Source organism: Drosophila biarmipes, unplaced genomic scaffold (assembly GCF_025231255.1).
Source record: "Drosophila biarmipes strain raj3 unplaced genomic scaffold, RU_DBia_V1.1 ptg000007l, whole genome shotgun sequence".
NCBI classification, from domain to species: domain Eukaryota; kingdom Metazoa; phylum Arthropoda; class Insecta; order Diptera; family Drosophilidae; genus Drosophila; species Drosophila biarmipes.
Genome location: NW_026114528.1, coordinates 4,395,848 through 4,411,292, shown reverse-complemented (window position 1 = coordinate 4,411,292; position 15,445 = coordinate 4,395,848). Strand labels below are relative to the sequence as shown.

Below are 15,445 nucleotides of genomic sequence, written 5' to 3'. Positions count from 1 at the left end.
AGAAATAATCCAAATTAACAAAGCCAATATTGTTCAAAATTTCTGATCAAACTAAGGGCAGCTTTGAATATGATATACTTGTCCGATTTTTTCAATAATCGATATTCGATACATTGAAAAATTTTACTTTTAAAAATAGAAAAGATAATACCGAAAAAACCAAAAGTTTGATTTGATTCTATTATTTTTACAATTTAGTTGCTTCTGGTTGAAGCCTGATTTACACAACTACAACATTAGTTGTTAATAGTATAGACCGCTGTACCGAAAAATCAAATTTGGTATTTGGTTTGTTGCCCGGTATGGCCGCCAGTATGCCGGTACAAGCCTTTTGAATGGCCTCTACGTCTGCATAACGCATTCCTTTTATCGTCAAATGTATTTTTCCGAAAAGGTAGAAGTCGCACGGTGACATATCAGCTGAATACGAGGAGTGGTTGATGGTTAAAATGTGATTTTTGGTCAAATAGTCAGACTCAAGCGTCGATCGATGCAACAAACGCCAACTTCCATCTTCGGGTTATTCGTCCGGCGCCTTCCATTCGACACTCTGGCGTTTCGTTTCGGGATCATATTGAAAACATCACGTTTCGTCCCCAGTCACAATCTTATAAAGGAAGTTCGGGTCTTTTTTTGCCTCTTTAATGATGTCCTTCGAATTCTGACTAATTTTTGGACGTCAGTCAATTTGTGCGGAAAAACCGTGCAATCGATGTTTTGGAGATGTTCAATTCTATTTCCATCAATTTCCGCTGATTTTTTATGAATTCAATTACTGGAAGTCGATAAACGATAGCAGATTCTAACGCACCAGTTGGCATATGGATGGCGCCACTAGAGGGCGCTAGATTAAAAAAGTTCTGTTTACTTTGGAACTCACCTTGTATTGCTCAAACTTGAAGAGTGGTTTTGGCTTTCTGCATATAATATTTTATACATTTCTAGGAAACCAATTCCATTGAAGCCTTCCATTATTTTTCATGTCGGTCTGTATGGCTTTTAATACCATCTTCAAGCCTTTGCTGCTCTTTAACTGCCCCAGATCCGAGTAAAATATTTTCTATTTTTTTCAATTACCAATTAATTTAGTTTCATTATTTCTTATAACTGCAAGGGTATACAAAATTCGGCTACCAAAGCTAACTTCCATTCTTGTTTAATTTTCTTTTATAAAAAGGCAGTCAATATCACCGATCGATACTTTCTTGGTGCAGGCCTATTGATGTTAAATTATGTTAATAATTGTACGTATACTTGTATAATCATATCTGCATTAGTTTTTTATCCGAACTTATGGTATTTGCAAAATCGAGGTTTGAAAAGAAGAAGAACATTTATTTTATTTACACGCATGTCAAAAAATTGATTATATGCCCTACTACACATTTGCATTCAATGTTTTATCAATCAATCATCATCAACTCGTGGGCATTCAAGTAACCAGTTCTCCAACGCTATAACTCTATTCTTATTGAGCATCACTTGAACGCTGAGATCGCGGCAAGAGATAGAGGGTTGAGATGTTATATTAAGATTCATTATTTTTGTAGAGACAGACTTCACGTCAACCATAGAGACAATATTAGTTAAATTGTTAAAAAAAACATTACCAAGGTGAAAACGAGTTATGATCATCGATTTTTAAGTTTTTTAAGATTTACCATTGTATTTTTGTGTGTGCTTTTTTATTATTTTCTGATCCCAGTCTCAAATTATTTGAAGTAAAATAATTTTTGTTACTCTATTTTCTTTCCTATAACCTATAATAAATATTAATGTTTGATTTAAATTTTACATTTTAAAATTATAAAGTTAAGTTTTAAATACTGTTAATTGATTTGAAATTTTAAACACTATTTAACCAAATTTATCGCAAAAATTTTTTTTTTAACCTTCAAAGTCATCAAAAAATTTAAAAACTGCAATTTCACAAAAAAATCGATTTCTGATTATCCAGCGCCGAGGCATTGCCCACGCAATTCAACTTTTTTTCGAGACTAGTCGGAACAATTGCTAACATTGCTATGTTTTTGAATATTTCTTTGTAAAAATTGGATAGGACATTTTTGGAATGCCATACATTAATGTACCATTCGTTGTCGTCAGGAAAAAAATCACAAGCACCACCCCCAGCACCACCCCCTTTCTTTTTCATGTTTCTCTTAAAGTATGTCAAGTGTTTGCAATACATTAAGTTTATTTGCATAATTATGTATTTGAATATAAGACAAATATAGTATTTACTATTCCAACCGCCTACAAAATTCTAAATATTATCTGCATACCTTCTTTTTTTAGACTCTCCAACACAAATGGGATCATTGCAATCGTTAAATATGGATTCAAAGATTCGACAATCTTTTGTACCTGATTACCCCGTTCGTGCTATATCTGACGTGATTTACATTGCAATCAAAAGGGTTTTATACCTTACGGCAAAAAAAGCTACATTATTGGAAAAAAGTCGTAAATCAGGAACATTTTCAAATGAGACATTTGATGACGAAGTGGAACGTTTATTACACTCTATAACAGAAGATGAAAAAACACCATTCCTTTTACCAAATCAATATACAAAGCGTCAATCCTTAACTAACCGGAGCGGAAATTCTTCCCCTTCGAATACGGATTTATCTCACGACGAGAGAAACAATAGTGCCAGCAAACACATTCAAGGTGATCGAAAGATAAACAACCCAGAGCAAATGGATAATGATTCAATAAGTAGTAGTTTAGTTGCTTCAGAAGTAGACGATCATCAAAGTGAAAGGCGCGGTAACAGATATAAGACAGCAGCTTCTATACCACTTTTGCCAAAGCAAGGTGATATATCCGAAAATAAGCAAACTAAGCCCCAATAACTGCAGAAAGTTAACCAAATTTGGTGTATTATTAAGTGAAAATAATTATATTATAAATTCAAAGCCCTTATAGATACATTAAAAAATTGTCTAATTCACTTTCTTATTCAACCCTCATTTTTGCACGAAAATGTTTGACTAACTGAGCCCTCCTATAGTAATAAAATCAATAAATGCCTATTCGGGGGTAGTAAAACAAATATATAAATACCATCAATATTTGATTATATATTTATATTTATTTTTAATATATATTGTTGCCTCGTAAATAACGTACTTAAGAAGTCATGTCATCATGCCGCTAATTTCAGTTTTTTTTTTGTTCATTTTTCGTGAAGTTGCTTTAGGAATGACTCAACGATATGTTTAAGACGTCAGTCAAATAAAATGTAATACTGCTTTACTAAAACTTAAATGCGTTTGTAAACACAGCCACATTGGTGTATACCCTTGCATTGCTTAAATAAAAATATCCAAAATGTTATTTTGTTTAAACTTGAGTGCTTAATATCACAATTCACTTAATAAAAACAGAAACTTCCTTATATAATTTTTTCTGGGTGGCTAATCTTTTTTTCAGCTACATTTGCTTCTGAATTCATTAAAATAATCAGTTATTTAAAAACCTATAATTGTATACTATATTAATATGTCGAGTAAGTAAAAATTAAAAATGTTAATAATCTAAACCAAAAGTGACTTTCGTTAGATTTGCTTTAAAAATGAATTGTAAATACTGTATTAAATGTATGTTATTACGTGTAATTTGTTTCATGTAAAAAATAAAACAAACTATATTGAGTTTATTTCACGGTGCACATTTTTACACATGTTTTGGGCATTGAAGGAGGCATTTTCGGTAGCGCAGCGGTGACCCCTAGTGCCCCCACTCATTCCACATTTACTATTAAGTCTGTTATATGACAAAAATGCTGTCATAAAATACTTATATAAATCGATGTCATACATGTAGGTATGTACTACTGTGGGCAAAAAGTAAGGTGAATTTTCAATTTTAAATTCGCTGGCTTAAGATGGCGGACGATTTATTTTTTCTTGAACTGGCAGGAGTGCTAATGACATCTGGCGGAAATTTCATGTCAATGTCAGTATCGGTACTACATTTACGCTTGTGTTTACCGAACGATCAAGAGTGCATTTGTCGATTTTTACAATGGTTGATTTAATTGAGCAGAGAAGTGCCATCAAATTTTGTTTGCGGAATGAAATTTCGGCTGCGGAAACGTTGAGGATGTTGCGAAAGCCCTTTGGTGATTCTACCATGTCCCAGACAAATGTTTATAAGTACAAAGACTTCAATGAGGGTCGGGAACGTGTTGATGACTTGGTGCGCTCCGGGCGACCATCAACGTCAACAGATGACCAACACGTTGACTGTTAGAGACCTAACCGGTATGGTCGGAATATCAGAAGGATCTGAGTAAACCATTTTGAAAGACCATTTGGGCCTACGAAAAGTAAAGTGTCGTTTTGTACCGAAAACGCTCAATTTCAGGCAAAAATGTCATCGCGTTGATGTGTGTGAAACAATGCTTCCTGTCTTTCAGGACAAGCTCAAATGCATAATCTTGGGCGATGAGACTTGGATTTATGCTTATGATACTGAAACAACTGACCAATCATGCGAATATCATGCTAAAGGCGAGGCCAGACCGAGGAGGGCACGTCAAAGTCGTTAAAAATTAAGGTTATGATGACAGTTTATTTCAATTTTCGTGGTGTGGTGCTCTATGGATTCCTTCCACCTGGCCAAACAGTTAATAAGGAATATTATTTGAGCGTTATGCGTTACGATAATGTACCGTCGCACACTGCACTTTTCGTGACCATTTCGCCAAGAATTCGACGTATATCGTTCCGCAATCACCGTATTCTCCTGATTTGGCTCCGTGTGATTTCTGGCTATTTCAAGTCGATTGAAGATATAGAAGCCGAATCGACGAGAGCGCTCTTGGCTATACCGGAAAGGGACTATTTGGCCTGTTTCGAGGATTTGAAAAAACATTGGCATAAGTGTATTTCATCGGGAGGGAATTACTTTAAAGGGGATGAAATTGAATCAGGAGAATAAATAAAGAATTTTAATTTTACACACAAATTCACCTTACTCTTTCCCCACAGTAGTAAGCAAAGCAAGGTAAGTTATTTATATAATTTTTTCTTATCGAAACTGCGGGCTCAATTCGTCATTTAATTAAAAGTAACAATCATAGAGCACTACAATGATGCAACTACAATGATGCAACAAATGCCGCTTGGGTTTTTCGCAGATAGTGCTCATAGTCCCACCACTTTTGTTACGAATTAAACATACTTTAAACAAGAAAGGAAGTTAACTTCGGCAAGCCGAAGTTTGTATACCCTTGCTACCCTTATAAGAAATAATCTTTTGTAACACCATGTGAAATTCTTAAGGATTGTTGCTGACTTGATATTAAACACAAGATATTTCTTTGTTTTATTTTTAGACCATTTTTTTAACATCTATATGTTGTTAGAGTTGTCCGATTTTTATTAAATTGAGTTCGAAATTCTTAAAGATATAAAAAATTGTATTCCCAATATTATATATATAAGAAATATGTCAAAAAACCCCAAAGCTATAATTTTTTTTATATTATTTTCCCACCAATTTTGCAATCGTTCCTACGACAGCTATATGATATAGTCGTCCAATTTTGCTATAATTTAATTCAAAATTCAGAACTAATGAAAAAATGCTTAAAGAGTTATATGTTAAAAAACGCCAAAGATATAATTTTTTTCATGTTTTCCGATTAATTTTCCGATCGTTTCTATGGCAGCTATATGATATAGTCGTCGGATTTTAATAAAATTTAATTCAAAATTCAAGACCAAATAAAAAATTTTATTTTTAAGCTTACAAGATTATATGTTAAAAAACACCGAAGATATAAATTTTTTATATTATTTTACCACTCATTTTCCGATATGCCATAGGAACATGGCAGCTATATGATATAGTCGTACATGTTAAAAGACACCAAAGATATACTTTTTTTAAAAATTTTTTCCCCGATAGTTTTTATGAAAGCTATAAGATCCGACATATATACTACCTGCAATAGAAAGAAGACTGGGGAAAGATTTAAAACTGAGAGACTAGTTTTCGTAAAAACGGACGCACAGACGGACGGACAGACGGACATGGCTAGATCGACTCGTCCAGTGACGCTGATCAGGAATATATATACTCTATGGGTTCGGAAACGTCTCCTTAACTGAGCTGCAAACTTCTGACTGAAATCATAATACCCTCTGCAAGGGTATAAAAATATTTACACCGAAGCAACATTTTTTTCTTTTTTATTAAGACGGAAAAATAAATGTGATTTTGGTATGTATCGTTAACTTTAAGTAACGACGTATTTATTGTGAATCCTGTAAAAACATTTGCCGCGATTTGTTCTCCACCCAGGGAGCGGCATCGTAAAAATATATTTCGACGTGGATGGATCCAAAAAAATGTCCTTTGTTTATACGATAGTTATATCGAAAGCTTACAAAAACCTTGTTCTTTTGGTTTTGCTTTTAATATGCTTTTTGTGATCGGACTCAAAGTAACGAAGTTATTTGCTTTAGAAGCTATCGAAATTGAAAGCTACCAGCTTTAGTTTAAGCAAACGACACCTTTATTTCTTTATTTATATAAATCGAAAATAATTTATAAATTATATAAATAGAACAGTTTATATTTAAAAAAAAGGTTTTCGACCGTTTTGCCCGCTTCTCAATCGACGCGACTAACTTGATATTTAAATTTTTATTAAATTTAAATTTTAAACTAAATTTGGTCTTTTCTTAAGAGTGAGTTTTTTTACCTTACGGCAAAAAAATGTACATTATTGGAAAAAAGGAGTAAATCAGAAACATTTTTAAATGAGACATTTGATGACGAAGTGGAACGTTTATTACACTCTGTAACAGAAGATGAAAAAACACCATTCCTTTTACCAAATCCATATACGAAGCGTCAATCCTTAACTAACCGGAGCGGAAATTCTTCCCTTCGAATACGAATTTATCTCACGACGAGAGAAACAATAGTGCCAGCAAACACATTCAAGGTGATCGAAAGATAAACAACCCAGAGCAAATGGATAATGATTCAATAAGTAGTAGTTTAGTTGCTTCAGAAGTAGACGATCATCAAACTGAAGGGCGCGGTAACAGATATAAGACAGCAGCTTCTATACCACTTTTGCCAAAGCAAGGTGATATATCCAAAAATAAGCAAATTAAGCCCCAATAACTGCAGAAAGTTATCCAAATTTGGTGTATTATTAAGTGAAAATAATTATATTATAAATTTTTTTGGCGAACATGTCCAATTTGGGCTGTGTCTTAAGGGCGTCTTGTTGTGGATTGCACTTATGGCGGCAGAGGGTGCCCGTGTCTTGTTTCGAATTATGCACCAGCACATGCTTACAGCTCCGGCAGCACACAAAATCGACGATATTGCCATTATAATAAACAAACGAAAAGCTTCCACACATCACTCCTGCCTTTTTCATTTTCTATAAGCTTTACACATTCACTTTTTTTATTTACAGCGTCCTGAATGGTTTGTCGCGACATATTTTATTTTTCAAAAGTTTATGAATTTCACAATAGGACGCCAAATTTTAAATAGTGGTGTGCAAACAAGTAAAATATTGTTTAAGCAAATCGATAGTAACATCGATAAGCAATTAAAATACGATAAATGGCGGTTGTAATTCGAGAGTAAAAAAAATAGCGCGGTCAAATCAAAATTGTTTTAAGGCCTATTTCGGGTTTTTACTTACTTACTTACTTACTTTAATTGGTAGAGCTTGCATGGAAACATTGCCCTTAAACAGAACACACGCGAGGCGTGCGGTTTGGGTCACCTAATCCTGAGAAGCTCCTGGGGAAAAGAAGAGACAGGCTAAAATGAACGTAACTGCACTGTAATCTATACCATTTAACTAATACTCGCGACCTTACTTATTCTAGGCAAACGACGAGAGCAAATATGGCTCTCGGGTCTAAATCCGGATAAATGCACAATTACACAGGGAAGTAAATACTATTTATATGTATGTTTTTATATTTCACGGCACGGAGGGCGATTATTGTCGGCCTGATTACTTTTTACTTAGCACGGAAGGCAGCTGCATCTGCCTGGTTGGAAAATATCGCTGTGACTATACCAATATATGCTTATCATCTTCGATTTTCCCCCGCCATATTACATGGTCTCTCCTAAAATTGGGTCGTTAGACACATGAATGCCATTTAAGGTAATCTCAGCGAACCGGGATTAATCCTCAAATGACCAGATCGTACGCCATATTCATCCCGCTGCTGCAACTATCGCCCTATCGACCTAACCTATCGATTGAGTTTCTCCCATTATCGACTCCAATTGAAACATCAACCAAAGATTTCGAGAGGTGCTACCCGGAGTTTTAGCAGTACGACAAAATAATTGGTAGCTTTGGCGATAGAATAGGACAAAACCCGGAACTGATACCATCTTGGAGTTCGATCGGCGCTTAACGCGGGGCCCACGCATGACGGAAATTATAGCAGTTGTGATGGCGCTGCTCGCTTATTTTGTATATCCTTCTTTCAGATCACAGCCGGATGTCCTTGGCGTGATACACTCCCAAGCTGCGGCCTTCCGCAAGTATGCATTGCCGCCGTCGGATTTGACCACCCTGACCTTTAATTACTTGCGAGCAAAATTGGCGTTAAAGGATTGACTGAAATCACTAAGCACGAAGTTTCGGCGTCTGGCTAACTTGTAGCTGGAAATGGATATGGTGAAGGACGGCTTCGCTCCTGTGGCTGAGTGGACAGTGTTTCGGATGGCCCCCTCAATCTCCGGCAGATGTGCATGCCATTCAGGGTGACCGTCGTCCAAGAAGTTGCGAATTGCGGCCAAGACGTTCCTGTTTAATCTCTCTGAGGCATTGCTCTGTGGTTGTATTTTGGAGACTTCAGGTTCCGTATACCGAAGCCGTCAATCATCAGCTCAAGCGCCTTACATACGAACAGTTTGCCATTGTCCGAATGTATCGTCTCAGACACCCCAAACTTGTTAAATAACTTGTTTACCAAGAAATTCACTACGTTCGTCGCCGTGGCCTCCTTCATCGCCTTTAGGAAGGCTTAGTCCGCCGTCCACCTTGAGGTCTGATATGTGCTCCCTGTTAGACTCCACGTCTTGCACTAATTTCGTGTAATCCTCTCTAGAAAATTCGGTCATCTCGAATCGCAGTAACTCCGTCGGATCTATCCGGATCTGCTGGATGATGCGCGATAGAGAGTCTGCGACTACGTTCTCGCTGCCTTTGCGATGTTCAATGCTGAAATCGTAGCCCTGCAGCTGGAGAGACCACATATGCTATTGGCGGCATATTTTTTATTCAATATGATCTGTAATGTAAAAATCTACATAAAATCGGTCTTAGTGGCTTAACAAATAGGGAGAAGTCATGGGTTCACTAACATTAATATGCAACCACCACTGTTGCCATTGGTTGAATATTTTTTTATTCAATGTGATCGTAAGTGTACAAAAAATGTACTGAATTTTGGGTGAAACTAGCTCATCTTCTTGGAAATGAAAAGATTTAATTCATTTATGAATTAATCTACAGTTTACGGTCAAAGTACCCCACTAGAGAGCGAAAAAGTTAATGGCTACCATTTGCGCCTACTGAATATAAAGTAGGCAACTTTTTTGTTTTGAATGGATTGTTCTTTACATGTTTTTGATGTTTTTTTTAGGTGTGCCGGTGCTTACCTGTTAAGTAATTCAATTTCTGTTTTTGTTGTTTGTGTCTATTTAAAATGCAATTTCATTCATTTCAATATATTTATTTACATATTTATTTACTAATACTCGCGATACTTCTAGGCAGACGACGAGAGCAAATATGGCTATCGGGTCTATATCCGGATAAATGCACAATTACACAGAGAAGTAAATACTATTTATATTTATTATATGTATGTTTTTATATTTCACGGCACGGAGGGCGATTATTGTCGGCCTGATTACTTTTTGTCGGAGGCCAGCGGCTATATTGGTCTTCGAGGTGGATGCCTGGCGGAATCGATTCGGCCACCCCAAAAAAATGGCGGTAATTTGCCACGCCGCGATGCGACGACTGAAAGATCCCGAGATGAGGTGAACGTTGTATTCCTGAACGGACTTAAATTTGAAATTTGCATCTTCAAATATGCAAAAGTCTCATTATTAATTATGCACACCAAAATGTGTTCGTTGTTGTCTTGACATCTATCACGCCTGTTCGTTGATCTCTTGACCTATCGATATTCTCGTTCACTTCCTTTATGGCATTGAGAGCGTGTGGTACACCTAAAATCTAATTGGGCGTTATTATTTATTCATTGGTGGTTGTCTGGTTAATACTTAATTGTATTATTTCTTTATTATTAAATTACAAGAGGTTATGGACCCAGGCACAGTTACAATGAATAAATGGTAACGCTTTGATTGTTACAATATAAAAGTGAAAAAAGTTTAAAAGTGTGTGTGTGCATACGAATATGCAATTCTGCAAATGTACGTACGGAATGTACATGAACAACAAGGAGTGATCACTAAATTAAAGGGAATCTTTAAAAGAATAAAATAATTTTTTTTTATTATGTACTTCCTTTCTGCAAAAAGCACACATACATTTAACCAATTCGCCGAGATCGTTCTAGAGACGCTTCGACGAATTTGCCGCAAATCTCCGCGTGGTGGCAAGACGGAGTTACCAGACAGTGCTTCTGTTAAGAGAAATTGTGGCTGTGATAAAGTTGCTGGAAATTGTTGCTGTGAAAAGTTGCTGTAAGTTGTTGGTGTGAAAAGTTGCTAGAAATTGTTGCCTTAAAAGATTGCTGGAGACTGTTTCTGAGGAGTGTTGCTAGTTTTTTTTTGATTTGCTGTTGGGTTTTAGAATAACAATGGATAAAGGGAAAAGGAATATCAAACTGTTTGATGGTGATAAATATTCAATTTGGAAGTTTAGAATGAGAGCGTTGTTAGAAGAGCATGATCTTCTGAAGGTTATAGATGAAACGCATGAAGAAATGACTGATGAGATAAAAAAGGCTGAACGAAATGCAAAAAGTTTAATAATAGAATACTAAAGTGATGCGTTTCTATCTTTCACTCATAGTGAAAGCACTGCTAAACAGATTTTTGCAATTTTAGATGCAATTTACGAGAGAAGAAGCTTGGCATCACAACTATCTCTGCGAAAGAAACTTTTAGCCATGAAATTAAAAGGTGACACTTCACTCCTCAATCATTTTAATTCCATCGACGATCTCATTACTAAACTTATCGCATCAGGAGCAAAATTAGATGACATGGATAAAATATCCCATTTACTTCTGACTCTTCCACTTAGTTATGATGGAGTTATAACGGCAATAGAGACTCTATCGGAAGAACATTTGACATTAGCCTTTGTTAAAACACGACTTCTTGACCAAGAAATAAAGCTTAAGAATATTAGTAAAGATACTAGTATTAAAGTCTTGCAAGCAGTAGGTAAAAAGGAGTTCAAAGATATTAAATTTAAAAATAATCCAATGCAGAAGTTGAAGAAAAAAGTGTTCAAGCCAAGTTTCAAAACGAAACCAAAATGTTTTCATTGCGGTAAGCTAGGTCATTTAAAGAAGGATTGTTTCTTTTTGAAAAGGCAGCCAAATCAGAATCTGAATGAAAATAAAAGAAAGGAAGGGCAGGCTCAGATGGCAACAGCAGCAACAACCCAACCAGAGCATAGTTTTGCCTTTATGTTGAGAAGTGAAACTTCCAATTCAAAGACAATCGAGGCTGAATTTATACTTGACTCAGGAGCATCAGACCACCTAATAAATGACACAGCATTGTTCTCCGAATATGATCATTTGGAATCAAATGTGCCCATCGAAATTGCCAAACGCGGAGAGTTTATCCACGCTACAGCCAAAGGAGTTGTGAATATTACCAGCTGCGGAAACCAAATCACCTTGCAAAACGTTTTGTATTGCAAGGATATTCCACACAACTTACTATCAGTAAAGAAAATTCAGGATGCAGGCATGACCATTAAATTTATTCCTGGAGGTGTAAAAGTAACAAAGGATGGTAAATTGGCCTTTAATGGAATCTGTGAGTACAATGTACCTATTATAAAATTTCAATTGAACAGTAAAGTATTTTCGACTAAAATTTCAAATATTACTGAGTATCGATTATGGCATGAAAGATTAGGTCACATAAGCGTAGGAAAATATTTGGAAATAAAGCGAAATAGTCTTTTTGAAGATACTAATATTTTAAGCAATATTGATTTAAACCATGAATTATGTGAGGCTTGTATAAATGTCAAGCAATCTAGATTAAAATTTCAAAAATTTAAAAATAAGGAATATATTACACGACCTTTGTTTGTTGTCCATTCCGATGTTTGTGGCCCAATAACACCCTGCACCATTGATAATAAAAACTACTATGTAGTTTTTATTGATCAGTATACACATTACTGTGTAACCTATTTAATAACTTATAAGTCGGATGTGTATTTCTGTTTTAAGGACTTTGTAGCGAAGAGCGAGGCTCACCTTAATTTAAAAATTGTGAATTTATATATCGATAATGGAAGGGAATATCTGTCTAATGAAATGCGTGATTTCTGTATCGAAAAAGGCATCAGCTATCATTTAACGGTTCCTAATACTCCAGAGTTGAATGGTGTATCAGAACGGATGATCCGAACAATCACCGAAAAGGCTCGATCTATGATCAATGGTGCTAAACTCAATAAACATTTTTGGGGTGAGGCTGTTTTAACAGCAACTTATTTAATTAACAGGTCCCCAAGTAGAGCATTGCAAAAGATCAATAAAACACCATTTGAGATATGGCATAACAAAAAGCCAACGTTAAAATATCTGAAGATTTTTGGTTCGAAGATATATGCATTGAATAAAGTACAAAAAAGAAAGTTTGACGAAAAGTCAATTAAAGCTATACTTGTTGGATATGAACCAAATGGTTATAAACTACGGAATGAGGAATCGAGGAAATTTATGACAGCAAGAGATGTTGTGGTGGATGAAATAAACATGCTAAAACCAAGAGTTTTACATGGAAAAGATTCGGATGTTCAAAGTAATACTGTTGAACAAAATAATGAATCTTTAACTAAAGAAAATGAAGAGTTGGATTTTCCTTTAGTGGAAAATAATGAATCTGTTGATTCTGAATTAAATGAACAACTCAATGAAAATTCCACATATCTTGAGAATGCCGATCCAGTCGTTGAAACTGGTGTTAAATTAAAAGAAAATGAAGAGGAAGAAGAAATCAGACGTAGTGAAAGAATTAAAAGTAAACCCAAATTATCATATCGATTTTTAGAAAGATGTCTAATGAATACTCAAATATGCTTAAATGATATCCCTAATACCTTTGATGAGATTAAGTTTCGTGAGGACAGATCTTTCTGGGAGAATGCTATACAAGATGAACTTAAGTCTCATTTTCAAAATAATACCTGGACTTTAGTGCATAAGCCAGATAATAAGAACATAGTTATTTTATTTCAAATCAACATGATTTAATTGTTCAACATATGGAGGTAAAAACTGCGTTTTTAAATGGAACTCTAAAAGATGAAATCTACATGAATGTTCCAAAAGGCCTGAATCAGTCTTATGAGAATAAAGTATGTAAGCTTAATAAAGCTATATATGGCCTTAAGCAAGCTGCTAGATGTTGGTTCGAAGTTTTTGAAAGTGTGTTGAAGGATGTTGGATTTCAAAACTTAGGAGTTGATCGGTGTATTGATATTCTGGATAAGGGAGATATTTCGAGAAATATATATATCCTGTTATATGTGGATGACATAGTAATTGCAACAAACAAATCAGATACAATGTTAGAATTTAAATCTTACCTTCATGATAAGTTTCAAATGACCGATTTACGGGAAATTAGATACTTTATTGGCATAAAAATTGACAGAACCGATGGAGAAATTTGTCTTAGTCAGTCGTCATATATTCAGAATGTATTGAGAAAAGTTAATATGGAAGATTGTAATTCAGTTAGTACTCCCCTTCCAAACAAGTTGGACTATACGGCTCTGCAATCGGAAGAACTATGTGATGCACCTTGTAGAAATGTAATTGGTTGTTTGATGTACATAATGTTATGTACACGGCCTGACTTAAGTACTTTGTGAGGAGTTGAATAACTCCCCACAAATCCCAGCAGCAGATGGCCGGCCGCTCACCAGATACGCGGCGAATTCGCGTAGTGGCGGCGCGGCGGAGATCGAGGACGGAGAACGAGAGAGGTTGGAGATCAAGGACGGAGAACGAGAGAGTTTGGAGATCGAGGACGAAAAACGAGAGAGTTTGCAGATCGAGGACGGAGAACGTGAGAGTTTGGAGAACGTGAGAGTTTGGAGAGGAAGAGAGTTTGGAGAGAAAGAGAGTTTGGAGAGAAAGAGAGTTTGGAGACAAGGCAGTTTGGAGAGCGAGAGAGTTTGGAGAGCAAAAGGGTTCGGAGACCAAGAGAGTTTGGAGACCAACAATGGAGACAGAGAGAGCGGAGACTTGGCGGGCGGAGCGAGAGTGCCGTGTGCAAAAAGGAGTAACGGGACGCCGCCGGACTTTGGACTTTGGAAAGAGGGTGCCACATCTCAGCAGCGGTGCGGCACCATGTCGCATGCGTCCCCGGGATCAGCGGGACGGCAGCATCAGGCTGGACGGCGGCGGGAAGCAGTGCGTCAAGGACAAGAGGGTCAAGCAGGGACCATGGACTTTGGACCCGATGTGGAGAGTTTTGGCGGGCCGTGTGCAAAAGGGAAATAACGGTTCCCAGAGGCCCTATATAAACCCGCAGGGCGCTGGCAGCGGGATCAATCATTCGGGATCAGTCGTTGAGATCAGTCGGTCAAGAGCAGTCATTGAGAAGAGTCAGTCAAGTGAAGAGCATTCAGTCGCGAGCAGTCAGTCGAGATCAGTCAGTCAAGAGCGAGCAGTCAGTCGAGAGCAAGGAGTCGTCGGAAGCAGCGCCGTGGGAGCCTACGAGGAGCAAGATCGTCACGTCGAGACGTTCGGGATTGGGATTACTAGGAATCTCCGAACTGAGACACAGGTGGCTGAGGTCTAAGGAGGCGCCACACGGCCAAGTTCTGTTCTGTCCTGCCGACGAAGTCCTGGCGGTACGCCTGGAGGGTCTACTAGACTGAGATTTGAAATCGAGAGTAGCAAGCAGCAAGGGAGAGAAGTCCCGGAGCGGCGTAACAGAACCCTTAGAGTAGCGAGCCAGAAGGGAGAGAAGTCCCGGAGCGGCGCAACGGAACCCCTAGAGTAGCGGGCCAGAAGGGAGAGAAGTCCCGGAGCGGCGCAACAGAACCCCTAGAGTAGCGAGCCAGAAGGGAGAGAAGTCCCGGAGCCGCGCAACAGAACCCTGAGAGTCACGGGCCAGAAGGGAGAGAAGTCCCGGATCGGCGTATACCGTCGAACACAGCACAGAAGTCAAGACCTACAGC

The 15,445-nt window shown here is 37.1% G+C and overlaps 1 protein-coding gene across 2 annotated transcripts in view; it reads left to right on the top strand.

The window, feature by feature from the left end:
* Positions 1 to 7,170, top strand: part of LOC108027471 (unextended protein) — a 124,919-nt gene extending 117,749 nt beyond the window's left edge. Inside the window, exon 9 of one of the 2 annotated variants that reach the window (XM_050889765.1) lies at positions 6,971 to 7,170. In XM_050889765.1, coding sequence (XP_050745722.1) covers positions 6,971 to 7,155 — 185 coding nt within the window. In that variant the 3' untranslated portion in view covers positions 7,156 to 7,170. Of the gene's footprint in view, positions 1 to 2,298; positions 3,668 to 6,970 lie in introns of those variants that run through there. The other variant, XM_050889766.1, reaches the window with a different exon arrangement.
* Positions 7,171 to 15,445: the final 8,275 nt, after the last annotated feature.